General features: G+C 35.1%; 1 protein-coding gene across 1 annotated transcript; it reads right to left on the bottom strand.

The window, feature by feature from the left end:
- Positions 1 to 16: 16 nt before the first annotated feature.
- Positions 17 to 25387, bottom strand: LOC136217596 (uncharacterized). Its single transcript, XM_066004192.1, has 2 exons — positions 25297 to 25387; positions 17 to 663 (listed from the first exon to the last, which is right to left on the bottom strand). Exons 1-2 carry the CDS (start codon positions 25385 to 25387, stop codon positions 17 to 19), a joined length of 738 nt encoding a protein of 245 aa, XP_065860264.1.

The following is a 25387-nucleotide window of genomic DNA, read 5'->3' as shown; positions in this document are numbered from 1 at the left end:
GTCTAAGATTATCGGCTCATTTACAAGATGCTCCACTCGTGTTCATAATCATAGTAACTAGAGTAAAGAAATCACCAACAATTTTGTTTGATCCTTTGGCGACTGCAATAATCACCAATTGAAGCTGATAAGCAAAACAATGAACATAAAATGCATGAGGATTTTCTCTTAAAATCAAGGTCTTCAACCCTTTAAACTTTCCTCGTATATTTGAAGCGCCATCATATCCTTGACCTCTCAATCTAGACAGAGATAATCCATGCTTGGCAAATAATGCATCAATGGAATCTTTTAAACATTGTGATGAAGTCTCTTTGACATGAACCACCCCTAACAATCGTTCAATAACTTCTCCACATTTGTTGACATATCTAAGGACTACTGCCATTTTTTCTTTCATAGAGCTATCACGAGATTCATCGACCAAAATAGTGAAACACTTATCACTAATATCATTTAATACAAGAAGTGTAGTCTCCACAGCACATGCATTAGTCATTTCCTTTTGAATAGAGGTACAAGTCATAAGATTATTTTGTGGAGCATTAATTCCAACAACCTTTCCAACATATTTGTTTTTTGAGGTGTACCATTCAAGCAACTCAAGAAAGTTTCCTTTATTGAAAGAAGTTGAAGACTCATCGTATCCATGAAAACACAAGCCTGTTGAAACACCTTTCCACATGATTTTGACTTGACAAAATTATTTAAGTTAATACCATGATTAAGACAATTAAATTTAAGTGCTTTGGTTTAATTGTACTAATATGTTTGTTCAATGTTGAGTAAGTAAACTGACTAGAACAGGAACAAAAATTTCATGAAAGAAAGACAGAACACAGTCAGCATAAGCAAATCACACAGCCTGTGTTGAGTAGAATGTAACTCAGCCCCGTTAAAAGAAAAGTCTTCTTTAGAATAACGCTTGAAGGCGAAGCCGACCGAAGAAACTGAGTAGAATATAACTCAGCCCAGATAAAGAAAAAGATTGAAGGCAAAGCCGATCTAATCAAGTTGTGTACTCGTCAGGACAGCGCCAATGATCCGTTGACTAGAAGACAAAGTCCAACAGATCTCTGCAACAAATCAGAAGTCTCGGAAATATGATCAAAGACCTTTTCGAGACGCATGGAAGGTCTGGCGTTTGGCAAGAAGACAAACCTAGCGCTAAAAGACGAACCTAGTGCTAGAAGACGAAACTGGCAAACCTGCCTCCTGCATAAATCAGAAGACAGGATTGGCCTGCAGCTCTGGAAGCTGACCACATGATGACAAAGATGACCGTTCAACACACAACGGCTATTTGGAATTCAAATCATTGAAGTCCAGAAATCATTATAAATAGACAAGTTCATCATTTGGATCATTTACCGAATATACACATACAACTACAAAGAGACAAAAAAAAAGCAAATCTTCACAAGAGTGAAAATCCAAAATAGAAGCTATCTAAAAACAAAAAAGCAAGCTCTTACACCCAATTCCAATCATTGTGTAAAAGTCTAGAGTGAATTTGTATTCATCTAAAGTGTTCTTCGTTTTGAGAGAACAATTTTGTATCAATTGTAAAGGTTAGAAGAGTGGTGTTGAGTACTCGGTTATAGTACTCAGTGGTAGAGAAATTCTGGATACTCGGTTATAGTATTCAGTGGCAGATAGGATTGAGTAGACGAATAGAGGACGGTACTCTTGCATACTCAGTTGCTATTGTAAATGGTTTGTGCTCTACCTTTAAAGAGCTCAGTAGTGGATTGAAAAAGCCCGGCGGATTCTAGGGACTGGACGTATGCGGTGAGGCCGAACCAGGATAAGTCTGCTGAGTAATTTCTAACATTATCTCTTGATATATATGTATATGTATGTGTTGCTTGCTTAAATTACTCAGTAAATAATTTGTACAAGCCGACGCTGAGTAATCAGAGTGCTGAGTTGGAAGCTGACCTAAAGTGTTATTTCCCAACTCACAATTGAAACAGCTCTAGACAGTGTCTGATTAAAGCTGTCTCACACTTCACTTAGCCTTGCTGACCTAAAGCTGAGTTAAATTATCAAACATAGAATTAAGTCAGCATTAATAAGTGAAAAAGTTATATTAGTTCCTAACCCCCCCTTGGAACTAATCCTATTAAGTTACACGGGACCAACAAGTGGTATCAGAGCTAAGTAGCTCACTATTCAAGATAAAACTATCTTGAGCTGATCCCTATAATGGCTGAGAACACCACTCGTTTCCTTCTAGGAAATCAAACAACACAGATACTCCCCGAGGGATTATCTATTAGTCGGCCTCCACTGTTCTTCGGGTCAAATTATACATTCTGGAAGAACAGGATGAAAAACTTTATCCAGGCAACAAGCATGAGTGCATGGCTAGCTATAGTCCAAGGCCCGTTTGTTCCCTATGAAACTATTGATGGTGTAAAGTCTGTCAAAAGTGAGGATAAATGGTCAGATGATGACCTTAAGAAATTACAAAATAATGCTTCGGCTATCAATATGCTTCACTGTGCGTTAGATGCTGCAGATTACAACAAAATTTCAGGTTGTGAGTCAGCACAGGAAATCTGGAAGAAGCTAGAGGTGACCTACGAAGGAACTAGCAAGGTCAAGGAGTCCAAAGTGACTCAGCATATGCGGCTATACGAGCTGTTCGAGATGAATGATAATGAAGACATCTCAGAGATGAATGCAAGATTCACTAACATCATAAATGAGCTTAAGAGACTCGGTAAGAACTTCACAGAAGAAGAACAGGTGAAGAAAATCTTGAAAAGTCTCCCCAAGAGCTGGCAAGCTAAGAAGACAGTTGTGGAAGAAGCTCAGGACCTGACCATGTACAAGTATGATGAACTCATTGGATCTCTGCTGACCCACGAGATTTCAATGAAGAACTTTGAGGTGAAAGAAAAGTCTGAAGACAAGAAGCAAAAATCCCTTGTCATGAAAGCTGACTCAACTGATGCTGACTCATCAAATGATGAGGAAATGGCCATGTTCACCAGAAAGATGAAGAAGCTGTTTCGAAAGAATGACAACTGATGCTGACTCATCAAATGAAGAAGCTGTTTCGAAAGAATGACTCAAGAAAGGTGACAAGTATAAAGCTGAGTCCAGCGACAGCGGACACAAGAAGGACAACTCCAAGCCTGTCACGTGTTTCGAATGCCATCAGACTGGCACATCAAATCAAGTTGTCCTACTTTAAAGAAGGACAATAAGGGAAGCAAAAAGGCAATGGTGGCCACATGGAGTGACAGTGATGAGTCAACCTCATCAGAAGCTGATGCCACTGAGTCAGCAAACATCTGTTTTATGGTTGACGAAGCTGCTGACAATTGCCGATCTGAGCAAGCTGACCTCTCCGATGGGTCTGACCATGAGGAACACTCTAATGAGGTAACATCTATACCCTTGCTCAGAAATGAAATGGTTAATGCCTTGAGTGGTCTTTATACACTGATGAAATTGAAGAAAATAAGAGCACTCAGCATGCGGTGTGATGAAATTGAAGAGGTCAAACTCAGTGACCTCCGACATCTTCTCCAGGACAATACCAGGCAATATGAAAATCTAAAAATCATGCATCGGTTTGTCTCGGAAGTCCAATCAGATTCTAAGAAACTGAGAAAGGACATCACATCCATACAAAACCAGCTGAGTTCATCGGTTAAGAAGAGGTTCCATCCAAAAGCTGAGTACTCAGGTACAAGTCAGCAAAGATGAAATACTCAGCCATGGTTATCAAAACCGGACCGGTCAAAGAACCGGTAAAGACAAAGGGTTAAGGGTTTAAGGTTTAATCGGGGTTGAACCGGGGTTGAACCGAGGTTCAAAAGATCATATAAAAACTAATATTTTAAATTTTATTTAACATTTTTAATATAATAAAATATTAATGATATCAATAAAAATTATTCTAATAATTATTAAAATAATAATGTTATTTAATATCGAAAAGTAAATTAGAATTAATACTAAAATAATAAGTTCATAACATAAAAAACATCAAGTTTAACATTACAATAGAAAACCACAAATTCATGAAGAGAATAATTATGAACTAAAAAAAGCCTTAGAATAGGTAGAAGAAGAAGAAAAATTGTAAAGAAATAATTGAAAAAGTAAAGTAACAGAGAAAGAGAAGAGAAGAAGAGTACAGAAGAGAAAAAGAAAAGGAATACAAAGAGTCATTTTGTTATTCCAACACTTAACCTACGTATTGAGTAATTATTACGATTCTAATTAATTACTAATTAATTCTAAACCAATCATTAATAAGTTAATAATTTAAATCTGATTTTTTTTTAAGTAAGGTCAAATTTTAGACCGGTGAAACCCGCTAACCCGTGTCCGGTTCACCGAGTCAATGGTTCAACCGGCCGGTTGAGCGGGTTTTGAGCGGGTTTAAGACATGTGATTTTTTAAGCACCTCCGGACCGTTTTACCTACCGGGTCCGGTTCAACCGGGTTAACTCGGCCGGGTCAGTCCGGTTTTGATAACCTTGTACTCAGCAGAATGTCCAATGTGACTTCTACGGAAAGAAAGGACATACCACAAAGGTATGTTGGCATGCTCAGCACAATCGTGCTAACAAAAAATGGAAATACCCTCAAAGGGTAGTCTTTTGTGACTTTTGTGGAAAAGACGGCCACACCATAAAAGTATGTCGTCACAAACTTAAATATGATGCTTCACCTATTAGCTCTAACAAACAAGGACCCAAAAAGAATTAGGTACCTAAAGATAACTAGTTCGATTACAGGTGAGCCTGAGGTGCACGGAGAAGTCAAAGCTATGGTACATTGACAGCGCATGCTCGAGGCATATGATTGGTGATGAAACTCAGTTCATCACACTTGTGCATAAACGAGGAGGAAATGTAAGTTTTGGAGACAATAAAAAGGGTAAGATAGTGGGATCAGGTACTATTGGAGGAAATCCTACTATTGAGTCAGTCTCCCTAGTCAGGGGTCTTAAATATAACCTATTGAGCGTAGCTCAACTGTGTGACAACGGTAGAAAGGTTGTATTTGATGCCACTGAGTGTCGGATACTCGAGGGTAAAACAAATAATTTGATTTTAACTGCCCCTCGTGTTGACAACGTCTTCATGCTGAGTTTATAAAAGAAGTTTTCAAAAAATATATGCTTAGTGTCAAAGGAAGATAATTCCTGGCTATGGCATAGGAGACTTGGTCATGTAAGCATGGACCTCCTAGCCAAACTAGCAAGAAAGCAACGAGTTGAGGGATTATCCAAACTTAGATTTGAGAAGGATCAATTGTGCAATGCTTGCCAGCAAGGTAAACAAACCAAAAAGTCTTTTCAAAGTAAAAATGTAGTCTCAACCAAGCGTCCATTACAGTTGCTACACTTGGATCTTTTCGGACCAGTCCAGCCGCTGAGCTTGGGTGGTAAGAGATTTTCCTTGGTCATTGTAGATGACTTTTCTCGGTACACTTGGGTCATCTTGCTGAGTAGAAAGGATGAAGCCTTTGAGATGTTCTCAACACTGATTAGAAAACTTGAAAATGACAAAGACCTAAAATTAGCTCACATCCGAAGTAATAATGACAGAGAATTCAAAAACCAACAGTTTGATAAATTTTGTGAAGTCAGCGGCATTGACCATAATTTTTCTGCTCCTAGAACTCCTCAACAAAATGGGATAGTTGAAAGGAAGAACAGAACCTTAGTTGAAATAGCTAGGACAATGCTGAGTGAAAATAGGCTTCCAAAGTATTTTTAGGGTGAAGCTGTCAACACAGCTTACTATATACTCAATAGGGCTTTAGTTAGACCTATACTTAAGAAAACCCCTTATGAACTTTGGAAAGGACGAAAATCCAACATTGGATATTTCCGTGCCTTTAGTTGTAAATATTTTATTCTTAATACAAAAGATAACCTTGCTAAATTTGATTCTAAAGCTGACGAAGCTATCTTTGTCACACCCGACCCTAAACGACCTCAATTCGGCATCGGGCGTGAAATAGAAAAATCATAATCAATACTTAGGAGTCTCCAATTACAATTGAAATGCCAAAGTTCTAACCATAAGTCTAACAATAAGCAGCCAACTTCCGATCCTCGCCTAATCGGTCGGTAACCTTCTCTCTATCATGTACTTTCTCACCTAAAAACATTAAAACATTTAAAAACGTGAGACAAAAATCTCAGTAAGAAACTATCAGCCATAAAAACCAACTTTACTTAACATAGCTACATATATACATTTATAAAGGGATTTAATCAAAACCTTATAAAATATGCTCAAAACTTAAGTTCATATAACTTTATATATATAATGCATCTTATCAAAACGAATCAAAACAAATAAACGTTTCATCAAACCAATTCATAATCAAATAAATGTTTTATCAAACCAACTTGTATTCAAATAAATGTTTTATCAAACCAACTCGTAATCAGTCAAACGTAAAACCTTATATCAAAATCAATCATAGCCGAAAACATAATCCAAATGAACTTAAAACATTGTATCCATCCTCGAGTTTCTCCCCTTAAGTATCAATCCATAACCACATATATAGTCGAGACGTCTCTTAACATTGCCTATCCCATATGGTCTTACCCGACACTTCTTTGCCATACCCAATAGGTCTTTCAGACTGTGTACACAGGTCATGTCCCTCACTGAACATGGTCTTCAAATATAAAACCACCGATCCGGATAACTTTCGATGGATATAAAATCATAAAATCATAACGTGCTCAAATTTCCTTTCACAATCAAATTCCAAACTATTTCATAACCATAAATCATTTGGCTTCAATTAGCCCTTTTGTATCATAAAAATCATATTTGGACTTCAATCCAAAATAATAACAACAATAACCGCAATAGATTTCTCAATCCAAAAACAATTCGTAAGAAATCATCAAATTCATTTTGTTCAATATAGATATATATTGAAACCAAAAACATATATGTATATATGTAAATCAACCAAATTAAGCCTTAAATCAACATAATCAAGTAAAATCTGAAATTCACATAGAAGCATAATCAATAGCTTCATTTGAACCGTAATTTCACAATAAAAAGCAAAATCATGAAAAATCCCAATTTTACAAAATTCTTGCATAACCTTAAAATATCACTGTCTGAAAATTCTATGATTATATATATATATATATATATATATATATATATATACATACATATATATATATATATATACATAAAACTCAAAACATAGTTGATAGTTACTTACCTTGGCTACTAATTGACCCGATCGATTCTTCTCTAAATTCTGTCTAAGACGTTTTTGTAATATCCCGAATTTTCGAAATGATTCTTTAAAAATAAATCTAATTATATGTATAATTTTAATTATTTGCCTTTGAAGTTAATTATTAATTTTGGGTTTTTCATATTATAATATTTTATAATCTATGGAATTTATGGCTTTTATAATACTAATATTTTTTTTATGTATTTCCTATATAAAAAAAAGAACAAAAAGAAAAGGAAAAAAAAAAGAACAGTGTTTCGATTTTTTTGGTTAATTAGTGTATTTTGTCAACAATAACTCTTATGTTAATATAATATCTTTTTATTCTCCTATATTAAGTTATCTATTTTAGTTTAAACTCTTAACAAATAAATAATCAAATAAAAACAGTTTTTAAAGAGTAACATTCTCTGCACAAAATCGTGTTCTTCTCCTTTCCATCGAAACACTTTATTTTAACCGTATTCATCGATTTTGAACAAGTTGGGAAGCAATTGATCTAACTCTTCAAACAACAAAAGGTAATTTACATTAGTTGTTTGTTCTTTTATAAAACCATATATTTATTATAAAAATTCACTTATTTCGATCCCCAATAGTTTAGTTTGACTCAATTTTATTTGGGTTGTAGATTTTATTAAGTATGATAGAAAATTTTGGAGTAATTTTAGTTGGATTGATTGAATAGGAAATTTGACGGTATTCAGATGGATTGGAAAAATTGATAACTAAGCTTTGGATCTGGCTATTATTTGGAGTTCGAGGTGAGTGGTAATTATGGTTCATGACACTATTTGTTTGATTTTGAAATCTCTGGCATGAAATCTGTTTGATAAAAGTATTTCATTTAAAACATCTTTCTGTCCTTTAAGGATTAATATTAAAACGTTTGATAAAAATAGTTCGATCCGATTTTTAAATTTATCTCCTATTTTCGTTCATTTAAAACAGTTTGATGGATTTTCCTAAAAATGTTATTTGTTCAAAATAGCCATTGTTTAGTTAGATGATAAACATTTTCTTGAGCTTAAACTTATTTGTCAAATATTCTTTGCATTAGAGCGTAGGCTTCTGGGAACAGGCCTTTTATATATTAGTTTTTTATAACATTTATTTATTTGGAAAGGTAAAACTATTTTGAGGTTATATTTAATTTTGTTCATCGATTGATTTATCTGTTTCCGTTTGTATTGAAGATCTGAAATTTTAATTGAATTCTGTCATCTGGATATTTAAGTTATTTGAAAAATATTATGAGATATAATTTACACACTTTGAAACCGGTACATGTGCTCAGTATTATCTGTATCTGTTTTCATGTCTCACTGACCTTCATATTAGGCTTGCATTATTTGTTATTGTTTTATCTGTGTACGTGTTTGTCTTTGTGTCAGTTGTATTAGAATCATGCATAAGGTCAGTGAAGACATTCTGTATCTGAATCTGGTAGCGCTATATCTGTTATCTGGCCTTTGGCAATGTGGAATATCATTATTCTAATGTTACTGTACCGTGGTTTTGATCATATCTGTAATTTAATAATTATTATTCGATTTACTTGATTTGAGCAAATATCGCAATATTATTTGATTTCTCTGCACCATCGTGTTTTGGTAAATCCTCAAAACAAATTTGAAACTTATCTGCATATCTGTCTGTTCCCCGTCTGTTGTGCTATCATTATCACTCACTGAGATTTTCGCTCGCATAGACGAAATCTCATACCACGTTGATTTTATATTTTTCAGATTAAGATCTCTATAGCTGCGCAGACATTTGGGTTCGATGTTGAAGGAGGATATTATTAGTTAGATATTGCTATTGTACTGATTTGGAGACTTTTGGATAAATTTATGGTATATACTTCTTCACAGTTTAAGTTGTATCATCAGGCTAGAAGCCTTTATTAGTTAAACAAGTATTAATTTGCACTTTGAATTTGAGGCTAACATAGGTTAAGGTAGTCTTAATTTATGCGCCGGTCATGGCCAGGTTCGGGTCGTGACAAAAGTGGTATCAGAGCCAGGTTGTAGATTTTATGGGATACTTTTATGGATCAAGTTATCCTTTGGAATGAAGGTGTCTTATTCAAATTTTGGGTTATAACAATTGTAGGTTTTTTGGTGCATATAATTTTGGAGTTAGTTAGATATAAGTTTGTTGTATATATTTTATAGGCCTTTAGTGGGAGCAAGGTTATTATGTTGAATTGATTTGAGCACCACTTTGGTAATGATGTGCTAATTGGTATATGGTTTTGGATAGGCGAATTGGAAGGGTGATTATAGTGTTCATTATTTTAACTGATTAGTATTGATAGTGGGAATTTAAGTTTGTTTGGTTAGAACTTTAAATTGGCATATTATATAATTTGAAAGTATAAATGGTTTGGAGAACTATACCAAAGTCTATTTGGAGTTTTAGTGATTGATAGGTTCAAGTTATATAAAATTTGAATGTTATAAATTTTATGAGCTATTGTGAGTGTAGTCACTCTGGTACATAGAATTTGTTGATCAATTAAGTTGTGAGCATAGATTTTCTAGGCTCTGAATTAATGTGGATTAAGGTGATTGAGAGTTTTACAAATTAAAGTTTTGAGTTATATCCATAACATAAAATATTGTAATCGTATTAGACAACGAAATTGAAATGTGTTTGAGGTTTAGTGTTTCGACAGTATAAGAATAAAGAATTTGAACTTGTTATATATATGCAGTACTGGAAGTTTTGGTATCGAGTTATTCATTGGAGGTTGTTTTACAAAATAAATGTTATGGCCATTATAAGAGTAAAGTTACCGATTCCTTTATGTTACATAGGTCCAATTAAAGGATTTGAATGGTTATAGATTTTCTTTTTGGATCTTTAGTGTTGGTTTGGTCATTATTTGGAGTTGGTCTCATTAAAAATTTAGTTATCAAATTATCATAATAAATGATCATTTTATGTATTGCTTTCATGGTTGGGGAAAGTAAATTGAATGGACGTGTGTATTGGAGTTTTAGTGCTTTATAGAGCCTTTATCACCGCATTATAAATTATTAAGATATTAGTAAGGTTTAAGTCACTTTTATTTGGAGATTGTTTGATCTAGTTCATATTTACTTAAGGCTTATAATGAAAGTGACTTATAAATATTTGGAGGATCAAATTGAAAGTGTTTTAGATTTAGTTAATTTATTTTGAGACTTTAATGATTGAGAATATATATATACTATATAATTGATATATGGTTTTGGATGGTGAAATTATGATGAATATATGATTATATTGATATTTGAAACACTTAGAGTTAAGAAGGCAAAAAGAGTGAGTGGAAGTTGTCTGAGCAGTGCCTTGAAGGACTAGATGCAATAATTAATTAGAATGAAAAATAAGAATATAAATATTGTTCATTCAATATATTGAAAGTAAATAGTATGGGTAAAGTGTTCTGGTAAATCGGTGTTATATCTAGACATTGAGATTAGCAAGAATGTGTTTAGCCCACTTTCTCTTTTAAGTGTAAAGAGAAAAAAAAACCTCTTGTTAGTTTTCTAGGTTGATTGAGATAATCAAGAGGATATATGGTTTAAGAACATGTGGAGTTAGTTTAGATGTAACTATTGAAAGATGGTAGGATATCAATGTTGACAGTTTATAGGATTAAGTTCAGCAGACGTGCAGTGCTGATTTAAAATAAGGTAGTGTCTAAACTTTTGGCAGACTTTTATGTTTGAAATTTCGAGGACGAAATTTTATTAAGAGGGAGAGAATGTAATATCCCGAATTTTCGAAATGATTCTTTAAAAATAAATCTAATTATATGTATAATTTTAATTATTTGCCTTTGAAGTTAATTATTAATTTTGGGTTTTTCATATTATAATATTTTATAATCTATGGAATTTATGGCTTTTATAATACTAATATTTTTTTTTATGTATTTCCTATATAAAAAAAAGAACAAAAAGAAAAGGAAAAAAAAAGAACAGTGTTTCGATTTTTTTGGTTAATTAGTGTATTTTGTCAACAATAACTCTTATGTTAATATAATATCTTTTTATTCTCCTATATTAAGTTATCTATTTTAGTTTAAACTCTTAACAAATAAATAATCAAATAAAAACAGTTTTTAAAGAGTAACATTCTCTGCACAAAATCGTGTTCTTCTCCTTTCCACCGAAACACTTTATTTTAACCGTATTCATCGATTTTGAACAAGTTGGGAAGCAATTGATCTAACTCTTCAAACAACAAAAGGTAATTTACATTAGTTGTTTGTTCTTTTATAAAACCATATATTTATTATAAAAATTCACTTATTTCGATCTCCAATAGTTTAGTTTGACTCAATTTTATTTGGGTTGTAGATTTTATTAAGTATGATAGAAAATTTTGGAGTAATTTTAGTTGGATTGATTGAATAGGAAATTTGACGGTATTCAGATGGATTGGAAAAATTGATAACTAAGCTTTGGATCTGGCTATTATTTGGAGTTCGAGGTGAGTGGTAATTATGGTTCATGACACTATTTGTTTGATTTTGAAATCTCCGGCATGAAATCTGTTTGATAAAAGTATTTCATTTAAAACATCTTTCTGTCCTTTAAGGATTAATATTAAAACGTTTGATAAAAATAGTTCGATCCGATTTTTAAATTTATCTCCTATTTTCGTTCATTTAAAACAGTTTGATGGATTTTCCTAAAAATGTTATTTGTTCAAAATAGCCATTGTTTAGTTAGATGATAAACATTTTCTTGAGCTTAAACTTATTTGTCAAATATTCTTTGCATTAGAGCGTAGGCTTCTGGGAACAGGCCTTTTATATATTAGTTTTTTATAACATTTATTTATTTGGAAAGGTAAAACTATTTTGAGGTTATATTTAATTTTGTTCATCGATTGATTTATCTGTTTCCGTTTGTATTGAAGATCTGAAATTTTAATTGAATTCTGTCATCTGGATATTTAAGTTATTTGAAAAATATTATGAGATATAATTTACACACTTTGAAACCGGTACATGTGCTCAGTATTATCTGTATCTGTTTTCATGTCTCACTGACCTTCATATTAGGCTTGCATTATTTGTTATTGTTTTATCTGTGTACGTGTTTGTCTTTGTGTCAGTTGTATTAGAATCATGCATAAGGTCAGTGAAGACATTCTGTATCTGAATCTGGTAGCGCTATATCTGTTATCTGGCCTTTGGCAATGTGGAATATCATTATTCTAATGTTACTGTACCGTGGTTTTGATCATATCTGTAATTTAATAATTATTATTCGATTTACTTGATTTGAGCAAATATCGTAATATTATTTGATTTCTCTGCACCATCGTGTTTTGGTAAATCCTCAAAACAAATTTGAAACTTATCTGCATATCTGTCTGTTCCCCGTCTGTTGTGCTATCATTATCACTCACTGAGATTTTCGCTCGCATAGACGAAATCTCATACCACGTTGATTTTATATTTTTCAGATTAAGATCTCTATAGCTGCGCAGACATTTGGGTTCGATGTTGAAGGAGGATATTATTAGTTAGATATTGCTATTGTACTGATTTGGAGACTTTTGGATAAATTTATGGTATATACTTCTTCACAGTTTAAGTTGTATCATCAGGCTAGAAGCCTTTATTAGTTAAACAAGTATTAATTTGCACTTTGAATTTGAGGCTAGCATAGGTTAAGGTAGTCTTAATTTATGCGCCGGTCATGGCCAGGTTCGGGTCGTGACAGTTTTCTCTCCAAACACTGTCGAAACTCAAAAACTCTTCGGTTAGGACTTAGAACTATACATAAGGATGCTATGTTTTGAATTTCGAGTGATTCGGACGGTCGAATCTCCGTAAATCAAAGAAACGATGGAGAAACGGTTCAGGAACGGCGAAGATACAGGAGATGAGCGAAGAAGAAAAGAAAAAGAAAAGAAAATAGATATGGCGGCACCTCCTGGATAAAGGTTTGGGATATATATCCCAAATCTGGAAAATATCCAGTTTGGTCTTCCATCTTTATATAATCTTTTAACAATTATCCTAAATTTTTACTTTACACATAAAACCATCAAATTAACTCCAAACTTTTCCTATAACACCAAATTAACTTCACACACCCAATAATTATAATATATACTAATATCAAAATATAAATTTTAGAAATTTAGATACGGACGTGACAATTCTCCCCACCTTAAAAAATTTCGTCTTCGAAATTCACGTTCTCTAATCTAAATTTTCTTCCTCAAATAACCTCTAAGATCACAAAATTATTTCATATTATCAAGATTCCTCATAATCATCATAAGACCACAAATTCTAAAATTTCCTTCCATTAACTTCATCATTTATCCATATCCACGTCACTATAACAATTATTTATACATAACTCTTAGTAACTCTCAATTTCAACCTAGTTAAGTTCATCACCATAATCCACAATAAAACTTCAAATATCATTTATTCACCTTTATATAATATAATACACTTTATATTCGTATTTTTCTAACATACACCAAATTTCACTTTAATAAATTTAAATTATAATTGATTCCATCAATTGCATATATATCCAATATATTTCACCTATCTCCAAATTCTATACACTTCAAAAATATCACTTTTGAACCGCTAATTTGTACGATATTATATTTTCCTTGAACCAATGATTTGCATCAGCATATAATTTTACTTCATCATAATAATAATACTTATATCTATAATTTTTCGCTCCAATCATGATGAATATGAACTCCAAGTCATCATCATCAATCAAATATAAACCTTATATCGATAACATATTTCCTTTATGAATATCATCTTGTCTTATTTATTTTTGTAAAACCTCTATAATCAAATCCTTACAATAAGAAAAATCAATATAGATCATTCTTATACCCATCATCCTACATCCCATTAATAACTCCAAATAAATTTAAGTTTCTCATCAAACTATATGGATAACAAATACGATTTACTTAAATCGCAATGTGAAAGTTTTTGAAATCTCCAAGCAATATCCTCAAACACAATAAAAGCCTAAAACTTTTATAATGTCATTCAATTTCTTTATTTGATCTATAAATACTCAGGTTGATATTTATGTAAATTTAGACTATAATCCTCGAAACTCCAATCTTTCTCCAAACCATATAACCAAGGAAGATAGAGTACCTAAATTACGATAATCAATGTTTTTTTTTCTTTTCTCCAAACTCCAAATAATATCTTTACACCCATAAAAATCAATAAATCTATAATATCATTCGATTTTCTTATTTGACCTATAAACATTCAATTTAATCCTTATATAAACTTAAACTATAATCACACAAACTTCAACTAAAAATAACTTCTATTAACAATATATGTACTACAAAATTTCAATTATCAACATATATATCCTCTTATATCATATTTATCTCTTAATTTCCTATCTCAAACTATGCTTAAGATCAGAAAAATTTGTCCTCAAAATTCATATCTTAATTATTTCCTCGAACATCAAATATATTCTCCCACTTTACTTCTCATTGATCACTACCATCGGCATCTCTCTAAACATCATTTATATAACACTCAATAATTCTAAACCTCAACCCGATAAAGTTCAACAATAGATCTGTACTTTGAATTCGAATATCATTTATTCAAATTAAGATTTCATAACTTATTAAACTCCTATCATAATCTCCAATTAATCAACCTCCAAAACAATTAATTGACATCTCCACATTTTCGCTTTCTTAATCACATATATATTATCTTCAAAACTCATCATATCATTTCAAAGTCTCCTAACCTTACTTCACATCTGAGATACGTATATTTTTCAGCCACTATTAAACTCTCAAATATCAATTCCAAGTCATACTAAGGAGAAAAATCAAACAAAAACCAAATTCTGGTTTAAAGCCAAAATGACCAACATATGTCGTTTCCAGCATAACTTTTTCATACGGAGTCTGATTAAGGCGATTCAAAAACCCCTGGAAACATAAGACAAAAATAAATAACTTTCATTTAGAACTCTATGACAGATTCAGCCTATATCTGGTCGAAAAATGTATCATAAGATTCAGATACGAATCGGATTCTCCCACAGCACCTATATAAACAATTCTCTATTATCGCTAGCTCAAAGTTATAATTTACTCATATCTCATATATATACATATGGTTGTAAGCTAACTATTAAACTCTCAAATATCAACTCCAAGTCATACTTAATATCATGTATGTAACTCATGTCACCAAATATCAAATAATTTACTAATTTTCATACACCCAGATATTGCTAACCATCAAATCTCATTGCTACCCCTCATTAGCTCGTTACTCAATCCTCGAAAAATTCCAAATTATTTCTTAGCTTTCACCAAATATCCATATTCCTCAATTACTATCGATTATTTCTTAGCTATCACCAAATATCCATATTCCTCATTTACTATCCCCTCAATTACTATCAATTATTTCTTCAGTATTATCCAATATCGACATTCCTCAATTTCTATCAACCTTAGGTCCGAAGAATTTAACCTAGAGCTCTGATACCAAACTATCACACCCGACCCTAAACGACCTCAATCGGCATCGGGCGTGAAATAGAAAGATCATAATCAATACTTAGGAGTCTCCAATTACAATTGAAATACCAAAGTTCTAACCATAAGTCTAACAATAAGCAGCCAACTTCCGATCCTCGCCTAATCGGTCGGTAACCTTCTCTCTATCATGTACTTTCTCACCTAAAAACATTAAAACATTTAAAAACGTGAGACAAAAATCTCAGTAAGAAACTATCAGCCATAAAAACCAACTTTACTTAACATAGCTGCATATATACATTTATAAAGGGATTTAATCAAAACCTTATAAAATATACTCAAAACTTAAGTTCATATAACTTTATATATATAATGCATCTTATCAAAACGAATCAAAACAAATAAACGTTTCATCAAACCAATTCATAATCAAATAAATGTTTTATCAAACCAACTTGTATTCAAATAAATGTTTTATCAAACCAACTCGTAATCAGTCAAACGTAAAACCTTATATCAAAATCAATCATAGCCGAAAACATAATCCAAATGAACTTAAAACATTGTATCCATCCTCGAGTTTCTCCCCTTAAGTATCAATCCATAACCACATATATAGTCGAGACGTCTCTTAACATTGCCTATCCCATATGGTCTTACTCGACACTTCTTTGCCATACCCAATAGGTCTTTCAGACTGTGTACACAGGCCATGTCCCTCACTGAACATGGTCTTCAAATATAAAACCACCGATCCGGATAACTCTCGATGGATATAAAATCATAAAATCATAACGTGCTCAAATTTCCTTTCACAATCAAATTCCAAACTATTTCATAACCATAAATCATTTGGCTTCAATTAGCTCTTTTGTATCATAAAAATCATATTTGGACTTCAATCCAAAATAATAACAACAATAACCGCAATAGATTTCTCAATCCAAAAACAATTCGTAAGAAATCATCAAATTCATTTTGTTCAATATAGATATATATTGAAACCAAAAACATATATGTATATATGTAAATCAACCAAATTAAGCCTTAAATCAACATAATCAAGTAAAATCTGAAATTCACATAGAAGCATAATCGATAGCTTTATTTGAACCGTAATTTCACAATAAAAAGCAAAATCATGAAAAATCCCAATTTTACAAAATTCTTGCATAACCTTAAAATATCACTGTCTGAAAAATCTGTGATTATATATATATATATATATATATATTATATATATATATATATATATATATATATATATATATATATATATATACATAAAACTCAAAACATAGTTGATAGTTACTTACCTTAGCTACTAATTGACCCGATCGATTCTTCTCTAAATTCTGTCTAAGACGTTTTCCCTCTAAACAATGCCGAAACTCAAAAACTCTTCGGTTAGGACTTAGAACTATACATAAGGATGCTATGTTTTGAATTTCGAGTGATTTGGACGGTCGAATCTCCGTAAATCAAAGAAACGGTGGAGAAACGGTTCAGGAACGGCGAAGATAGATGAGATGAGCGTAGAAGAAAAGAAAAAGAAAAGAAAGAATAGATATGGCGGCACCTCCTGGATAAAGGTTTGGGATATATATCCCAAATCTGGAAAATATCCAGTTTGGTCCTCCATCTTTATATAATCTTTTAACAATTATCCTAAACTTTTACTTTACACATAAAACCATCAAATTAACTCCAAACTTGTCCTATAACACCAAATTAACTTCACACACCCAATAATTATAATATATACTAATATCAAAATATAAATTTTAGAAATTTAGATACAGACGTGACAATCTTCTTAGGGTACTCAATAAACAGCAAAGCATATAGGGTGTTTAATAAAAGAACTCAGGTCATAGAAGAGTATGTACATATTGAGTTCGATGAAACTGGCCCTGCAGGGAAGATAAGTCAGCCTACCGAAGATGACCCATGCTCAGCTTCCGCTGACCAAATTGGAGATGCTGAGTCATTACCTCAAGGACTGACCGAAGGTGAAAGCGAACCTCATATTACCTTAACTGACCAATATAACCCTGCAGAGATTGTTGAAACACCGATTCCTGAAAACTCAACACTACCAAAAGAGATCAAGATTCCAAAAGGACACTCAGAGAAGTCCATTCTTGATGCTGCTGAGAACACCCTGATGACAAGAAATCAACTCAGGAGATATCTCAGTAATGTTGCCTTCGTCTCAGTTCATGAACCGAAGAAATTTTCCGAAGCTGAGCACAATGAATTCTGGATTAATGTGATGCAAGAAGAACTTGATCAATTCAAGAGAAATGAAGTATGGGATTTAGTGCCTAAACCGAAGAATCAAAAGACCACAGGAACAAAGTGGGTATTTCGCAATAAGCTAGACGAACAAGGTAATGTAGTCAGGAACAAAGCCAGACTTGTAGCTCAAGGTTACAGTCAGCAGGAAGGTATTGACTATGGTGAGACCTTTGCACCCGTAGCTAGATTAAAGGCAATAAGAATATTATATGCATATGCTAGATTTATGAACTTTAAACTGTTCCAAATGGATGTTAATAGTGCATTTCTTAATGGAGTTATAAATGAAGAGGTTTATGTTAGTCAGCCTCCCGGGTTTGAGGATCCAAAATTCCCAAACCATGTTTATAAACTCAAAAAGGCTCTGTACGGCCTAAAGCAAGCACCACGTGGTTGGTACGAAAGGCTGACCAGTTTCCTGCTGACCAGGAACTATGTCAGAGGAAAAGCTGACATAACCTTATTCATTAAGAAAAAGGGTAAAGATACCCTGTTGGCACAAATATACGTAGATGATATTATCTTTGGTGCTACTAACGAATCTATGTGCAAGGAATTTAGCAAACAGATGCAAATTGAGTTTGAAATGTCAATGATGGGAGAACTCAACTTCTTCATTGGACTTCAAATCAAACAAGGTAAAAATGGCATCTTCATTAGCCAGACTAAGTATGTTAAGGAGATATTGAAGAAATTCGATATGGAAGGATGTAAGCCAATATCAACCCCATGGGTACTGACACTGTGCTTTGTATTGATGAAAAAGGTAAGTCAGTAGACAGTAGATTATATTGAGGTATGATTGGCTCTCTACTCTATCTAACTGCAAGTAGGCCATACATTCAGTACTCAGTATGTTATTGCGCAAGATATCAAGCTGACCCTAAGGAATCTCACTACATAGCTGTAAAAAGAATCCTTAGATATTTGCAAAGCTCAGTGAATGCAGATCTATGGTATCCAAACACAAGTGATTTCACACTCATCGGATACACTGACGCTGATTATGGACGAGACAAGCTGGAACGGAAAAGCACTTTAGGAGGATGTCAATTCCTTGGAATCTGTCTAGTATCTTGGTTCAGTAAGAGGCAGTCGTCAGTTGCCCTGTCAACAACTGAAGCTGAGTACATTGCTGCTGGAAGCTGTGTTGCACAAGTCCTATGGATCAAGCAACAGCTGGATGATTATGGAGTTGAAACCAAAACGATTGAAGTCAAATGTGACAACAAAAGTGCCATTGACTTATCTAAAAATCCAATCCAACACAGCAGGATGAAGCATGTCAGCATAGGGCATCACTTCATCAGAGATCATGTACTCAAGGGTGAGATCAAGCTGACCTATGTTCCAATAGGTGAACAGCTTGCGGATATCTTCACAAAGCCATTAGCTCGTGAGCAATTTAGCATACTAAGGGAAGCTATCGGTATGTCTAATCCTCTTCAATAAGATTTCTGTGCTAAATGAATGTTGAGTGATTATAATATGCCGAGTGATTATTACATGATAAGTAACTATCATATGCTGAGCAAACATGAATGACATAAAATCACCATATACTGAGTAGACATACATATTGAGTGATTACTATGTGCTGAGTTACTACGCATGCTAAACATCCCTTCTATACGAAACAACACACTCTGAACTCCAAACGTTTAGTATCCTAGATGCTGAGTAAAGCCACTTGCAAAATTAATGCTAGCATGCGTATTTTTAGTAGCCACCTAGGATGACATAAGCGTAATGATTAGAAACCCATGCACCGAATGTGTCATTAATGTCAGAATTTAAAGCCGTTGAACGTTTCAAAATCAAACCGCCAGTCTGACCTATCAGATCGACGCGCTCCGACTATAAATAGTGGATGAATTCCCACTAACTTCTCTTTACGCTTGAAACTTCTCGCATTCGATCTCTCTCTCTGAAATCCCTAATCTTCTGCATTTCTCAAATCCTTAAGAACACCATGTCTAGCGATTCCCAGAACCACTCCGGCGAGCAATACGATGACAATCGCTCCGATGTAAATCCTCCATCTCCTGCTGAGCAGGAATATCAGGAGACTTCTACAAAGTCTCAAGAACAAACCTATGGTCAACATGACCAATCTGTTCCCAAGGTCAGCATGCCTCGTGAAAACCCTCAAGCTGACCAACCAACTTCATCAAAGAAGAGGAAGGAGAAAAAGAATGAAAAACCTAAGGAAAGGACGTTCTCCCAAGTCCTAAAGAACGCCAAAAATCTCAAAGTATTCCATTGCCGCTGGTTTTCTAAGAGCTTTGTAGAAGCTGAGAAACCTTTCTACTAGTGGATCTCAAAGAACGGATGGACTACTCTCTTCTCTCTCCCTGGAACAACCTACCCGCAGTTGGTAAAAGAATTCTACACTAACCTCAAAGTGGACAACGATGACTGTGATTATATGGTCACTACAGTCAAAAACAAGAAGTTCACCATCACTCCTTCTTATCTCACTACTTTGCTAAAACTGAAGGAAGAAGGATTAAAACTCCAGTGCACAAACGACTACACTCACGTGAAGTACAAAACTGAGTTCTGTAAACCGAAAAATCACAAGGGAGAAATCGCCAGTACGTGTATGGGCCAGCATCAAAGCAAGCCCACTATATCCTGACTAATTTCTTGTTTCCCAAGGTCAACGCCTTCTCCTCAGCCTCAAACTTTGAGCTGTGCTTCATCTGGCATATGCTGAACTATAAGCCGCTCAATATGCCCGTCTTCCTCATCGGGGCTTTCCAACGCAGCACCGGGATCCTCAGGATGGGTTCCCTTATCACCAAGATCCTTCAGGATCACGAGGTTAGCCTACAGGAGGAAATTGACATAGAGGGCACTGAGATCACCTCAGGAATCCTACTCGCGCTGGCCCACAGTCAGCCCATTAAGCCTAAGAAAGGGAAGGGAGTTGTGATTGAAGAAGATGCTACTGAGGATAATATAGTTGAAGAAGCAGATGCTGAGGTAACCAAGAAAGGAAAGAAAGTTATGGTTGAAAAAGCACCGGTTGTGCGAACCAGAAAAGATCGAAAAGAGGAAAGCTGACCAATCCTCAATCCCTCAAACCAAAGACATTAACATAGCTCCAAAAAAGATCAGGTTAGTGGTTGGTACGAAGAAAGCTGATCATGCTGAGCCAGCTCAAGGGGAACCTAAGTCAGCCGAAGGAAATAAGAAGAGAGCTGAGCCTGAGGAAGAAAGTGAGAAAACACCAGATCAGCCTCTAAAGAGGAAGAAAAACTCTGGGTTGAAGCCCATTGATGCTAACCCACTTGACTTTGTAATTACAAAGGAATCACACTTCGTGCGAAGTTAAGAAATTGATTTAGAAAAGACTTCGTGTGATCAGGAGGAAGAACTGGACCATACTGAGGAACAGTCTCATGCTGATAAACTGGGGTCTGCTGAGCTGAGCAACACAGCTGCTGCTGAGCAAGCTAATGAAGAAGGAGCTAAGTCTCCAGTGAAGGATAAGGTTGAAGAGAATCTTTACATTGACTTAGGACTCAACTTCTCCTCTGATCACTTGACTCTCCTACTGCTGACCCTTTTCCTCCAATCAAAACTTCAAAGGGCAGTGCAGACAAGCGGTTTAAGAGAAAGGCTCTAAAGCCCAGCGTGATAGATCTGCTGGATGAATCACCTTTAAGGGACCCAATCACAGACCTAACTGGGCTCCAGTTTCAATTCTTCACCACCATCACCGAGCCCACTCCAGACCAAGTAAAAGAAAAACAAGCCTCTGTTTCTCAGGCTGAGGAACAAGCCTCTAAGGGTTCCATTTCTGCCGACACTTCTGCTCATCCTTCCACTGAGCAAGTGCTCGATGTCCCCGCTGCTCAACCCAAAGAGTTAGTAAAGGAAACTCCACCTGCTCAAGACAGTGCTGAGTTGCCTCAGCCTCAAAGCTCTACTCAACTTCAGACTGACACTGAGCAGGTTAATAACTCTGCTGATCAAACTCTTCCTACTCTTGTCAAGCAGACAGAAATCTAGTCAGCTCTTGCTGCTGGCCTAAATAAAAATACAGCTGCTGACCAAGCTGGCACCTCCACTTTCGGGCAGCACCAAACACCTCCTCCATCCGGTGTTGACAACAATACGGCCCCTGAGCATAACACTGATGATTCCTACATTTATCTGAATGCTTCTGAGTCTGGAAGAAAAATCATCCACTCAGCTCACGCTCTACTTCAAGATATTCATCAGTCTCACGCCGATGCTGCTGGGTCTATTCCTACTGAGCCCACTCAATTTTCCTCAGTCACGCAACTTTTGACCGAACTCAATGGTCTAAAGGAGCTGATGAGTGTAATGACTTCTCTAGTCTCGCAGTAGCCCAAGAAAGAATTCATAATGAAGCTGGCTGAACTCTAGCTGATGATGGTGAATCATATGAACTCCATCGAAGGAAAACTTAATGCCTTATCAGCTACGAACTCAACATCTGCAACCTCTGATGAGGTCAATCAACTTTTCTCCCAGCTGTCCTCCAAGCTGACCGGGGCTCGTGACCTTATCTCATCCTCCTCTCAATGCTCCATAAAATAAATCGGTGAGGCTATACGCCTACTCAACTTGAGCAAAGAGGAAATGGACACTGACCAGGTCAAGACCAATGAAATTCTGCACTGCACCAAGTCAACCCTTGCGCATGTTCGGCACATTAATGTTCAACGTCAGTCGTATGATACTGCGATGCTCAAGATGTACCATCAATCTTATACGCGAATGACGGACTCAATCACTTGGATCGGAAAGTCGCTTGAGTACCTACTCAGCATGCTCAGTGCCAATATCAAGATCCCTGCTTCGAGTATGGCTGATGGCGTGCAAGTGTTTAAAGGTCTTAGAGAAAGTACGGGTCATATGCAACATTATTCCTCTATCTTGACTCGTGTTGTTCAACAAGGGTAGTTCCTTGCTCCACTCCTTCAATCGAATGATGCTGGCAAAACGGGGGAGAAAGAACAAGCTAAGCAAGCTGCTGGAACTCAGCAGAAACTGGGGGAGAAATCTAAGGATAAACAGCCAGCTGCCGGAACTCAACAGAAGCCTCCTGGCTCAACTTCTGCTGTCCCGAGCACCCACACTCAACAACAACGAACAGCCCAAACCAAACCCAAGTCAAATCAAGTTCAAGCCAATATCAAGAAATAGAACTAGCAATAGTCTATAGTCTTTACTTGTAACTTATATTTTTACGGCGTGTTCTTGTTCAGCTGAGTAATTCAATATATAAGCATCTTTTTATCCAAACTGATTATATTTATGCGATGCTTACTTGCTGTGTTTATATGCTGATTGAACACATGACCACTCATTGAACAACAAATTAAAACTTGTGAACATAAAGATTAAACAAGTAAATCATACCCAGTACACCCCAACCTTGATAGATAAATCCAACTCTGATACCTAAACTTAACGTAATATCTCTGATACCTAAAATAGATAAGTATCAAAACTGAGTAATGACCACATGTTCCAAGTATTGACCTTCTTCGGAAGCTGACCTTAGGCTCTTTTCGATTAAATCTTAGAAGGTTTAGAGTTGAACTAAGTCAACAGATGCAACCCTTACGGGGGAGTAATCTCAGAAGAATAAGAGGTCATCAATCATGAGGGATGCTCAACACTGAGTTCCTTGATTAAATACTTTTGCCAACATCAAAATGGGGGAGTTTGTTGAAACACCTTTCCACATGATTTTGACTTAACAAAATTATTTAAGTTAATACCATGATTAAGACAATTAAATTTAAGTTCTTTGGTTTAATTGTACTAATATGTTTGTTCAATGTTGAGTAAGTAAACTGACTAGAATAGGAACAAAAAGTTCATGAAAGAAAGACAGAACACAGTCAGCATAAGCAAATCACACAGCTTGTGCCGAGTAGAATGTAACTCAGCCCCGTTAAAAGAAAAGTCTTCTTCAGAATAACGCTTGAAGGCGAAGCCGACCGAAGAAGCTGAGTAGAATGTAACTCAGCCCAGATAAAGAAAAAGATTGAAGGCAAAGCCGATCTAATCAAGGTGTGTACTCGTCAGGACAGCGGCAATGATCCGTTGACTAGAAGACAATGTCCAACAGATCTCTGCAACAAATCAGAAGTCTCGGAAATATGATCAAAGACCTTTTCGAGACGCATGGACCGTCTGGCGTTTGGCAAGAAGACAAACCTGGCGCTAGAAGACGAACCTGGTACAAGAAGACGAAACTGGCAAGCCTGCCTCCTGCGCAAATCAGAAGACAGGATTGGCCTGCAGCTCTGGAAGCTGACCACATGATGACAAAGATGACCGTTCAACACACAACGACTATTTGGAATTCAAATCATTGAAGTCCAGAAATCATTATAAATAGACAAGTTCATCATTTGGATCATTTGTCGAATATACACATACAACTACAAAGAGACAGAAAAAGCAAATCTTCACAAGAGTGAAAATCCAAAATAGAAGCTATCTAAAAACAAAAAAGCAAGCTCTTACACCCAATTCCAATCATTGTGTAAAAGTCTAGAGTGAATTTGTATTCATCTAAAGTGTTCTTCGTTTTGAGAGAACAATTTTGTATCAATTGTAAAGGTTAGAAGAGTGGTGCTGAGTACTCGGTTATAGTACTCAGTGGTAGAGAAATTCTGGATACTCGGTTATAGTATTCAGTGGCAGATAGGATTGAGTAGACGAATAGAGGACGGTACTCTTGCATACTCAGTTGCTATTGTAAATGGTTTATGCTCTACCTTTAAAGAGCTCAGTAGTGGATTGAAAAAGCCCGGAGGATTCTGGGGGCTAGACGTAGGCGGTGAGGCCGAACCAGGATAAGTCTGCTGAGTAATCTCTAACCTTATCTCTTGATATATATGTATATGTATGTGTTGCTTGCTTAAATTACTCAGTAAATAATTTGTACAAGCCGGCGCTGAGTAATCAGAGTGCTGAGTTGGAAGCTGACCTAAAGTTTTATTTCCCAACTCACAATTGAAACAGCTCTAGACAATGTCTAATTAAAGCTGTCTCACACTTCACTTAGCCCTGCTGACCTAAAGCTGAGTTAAATTATCAAACATAGAATTAAGTCAGCATTAATAAGTGAAAAAGTTATATTAGTTCCTAACCCCCCCTTGGAACTAATCCTATTAAGTTACACGGGACCAACAAAGCCTTGTCGCAATAAAAATCTAATCACATCTAAACTAGCAGTCAAACTAGGGATGTAAACGGGGCGAGGCAGGGCGGGGATTTGGTTTCCCAT

Source organism: Euphorbia lathyris, chromosome 1, assembly GCF_963576675.1.
Source record: "Euphorbia lathyris chromosome 1, ddEupLath1.1, whole genome shotgun sequence".
Lineage (NCBI taxonomy): Eukaryota > Viridiplantae > Streptophyta > Magnoliopsida > Malpighiales > Euphorbiaceae > Euphorbia > Euphorbia lathyris.
Note: the sequence above shows the minus strand (reverse complement) of the source record. Positions and strands in the feature narration are given on the sequence as shown.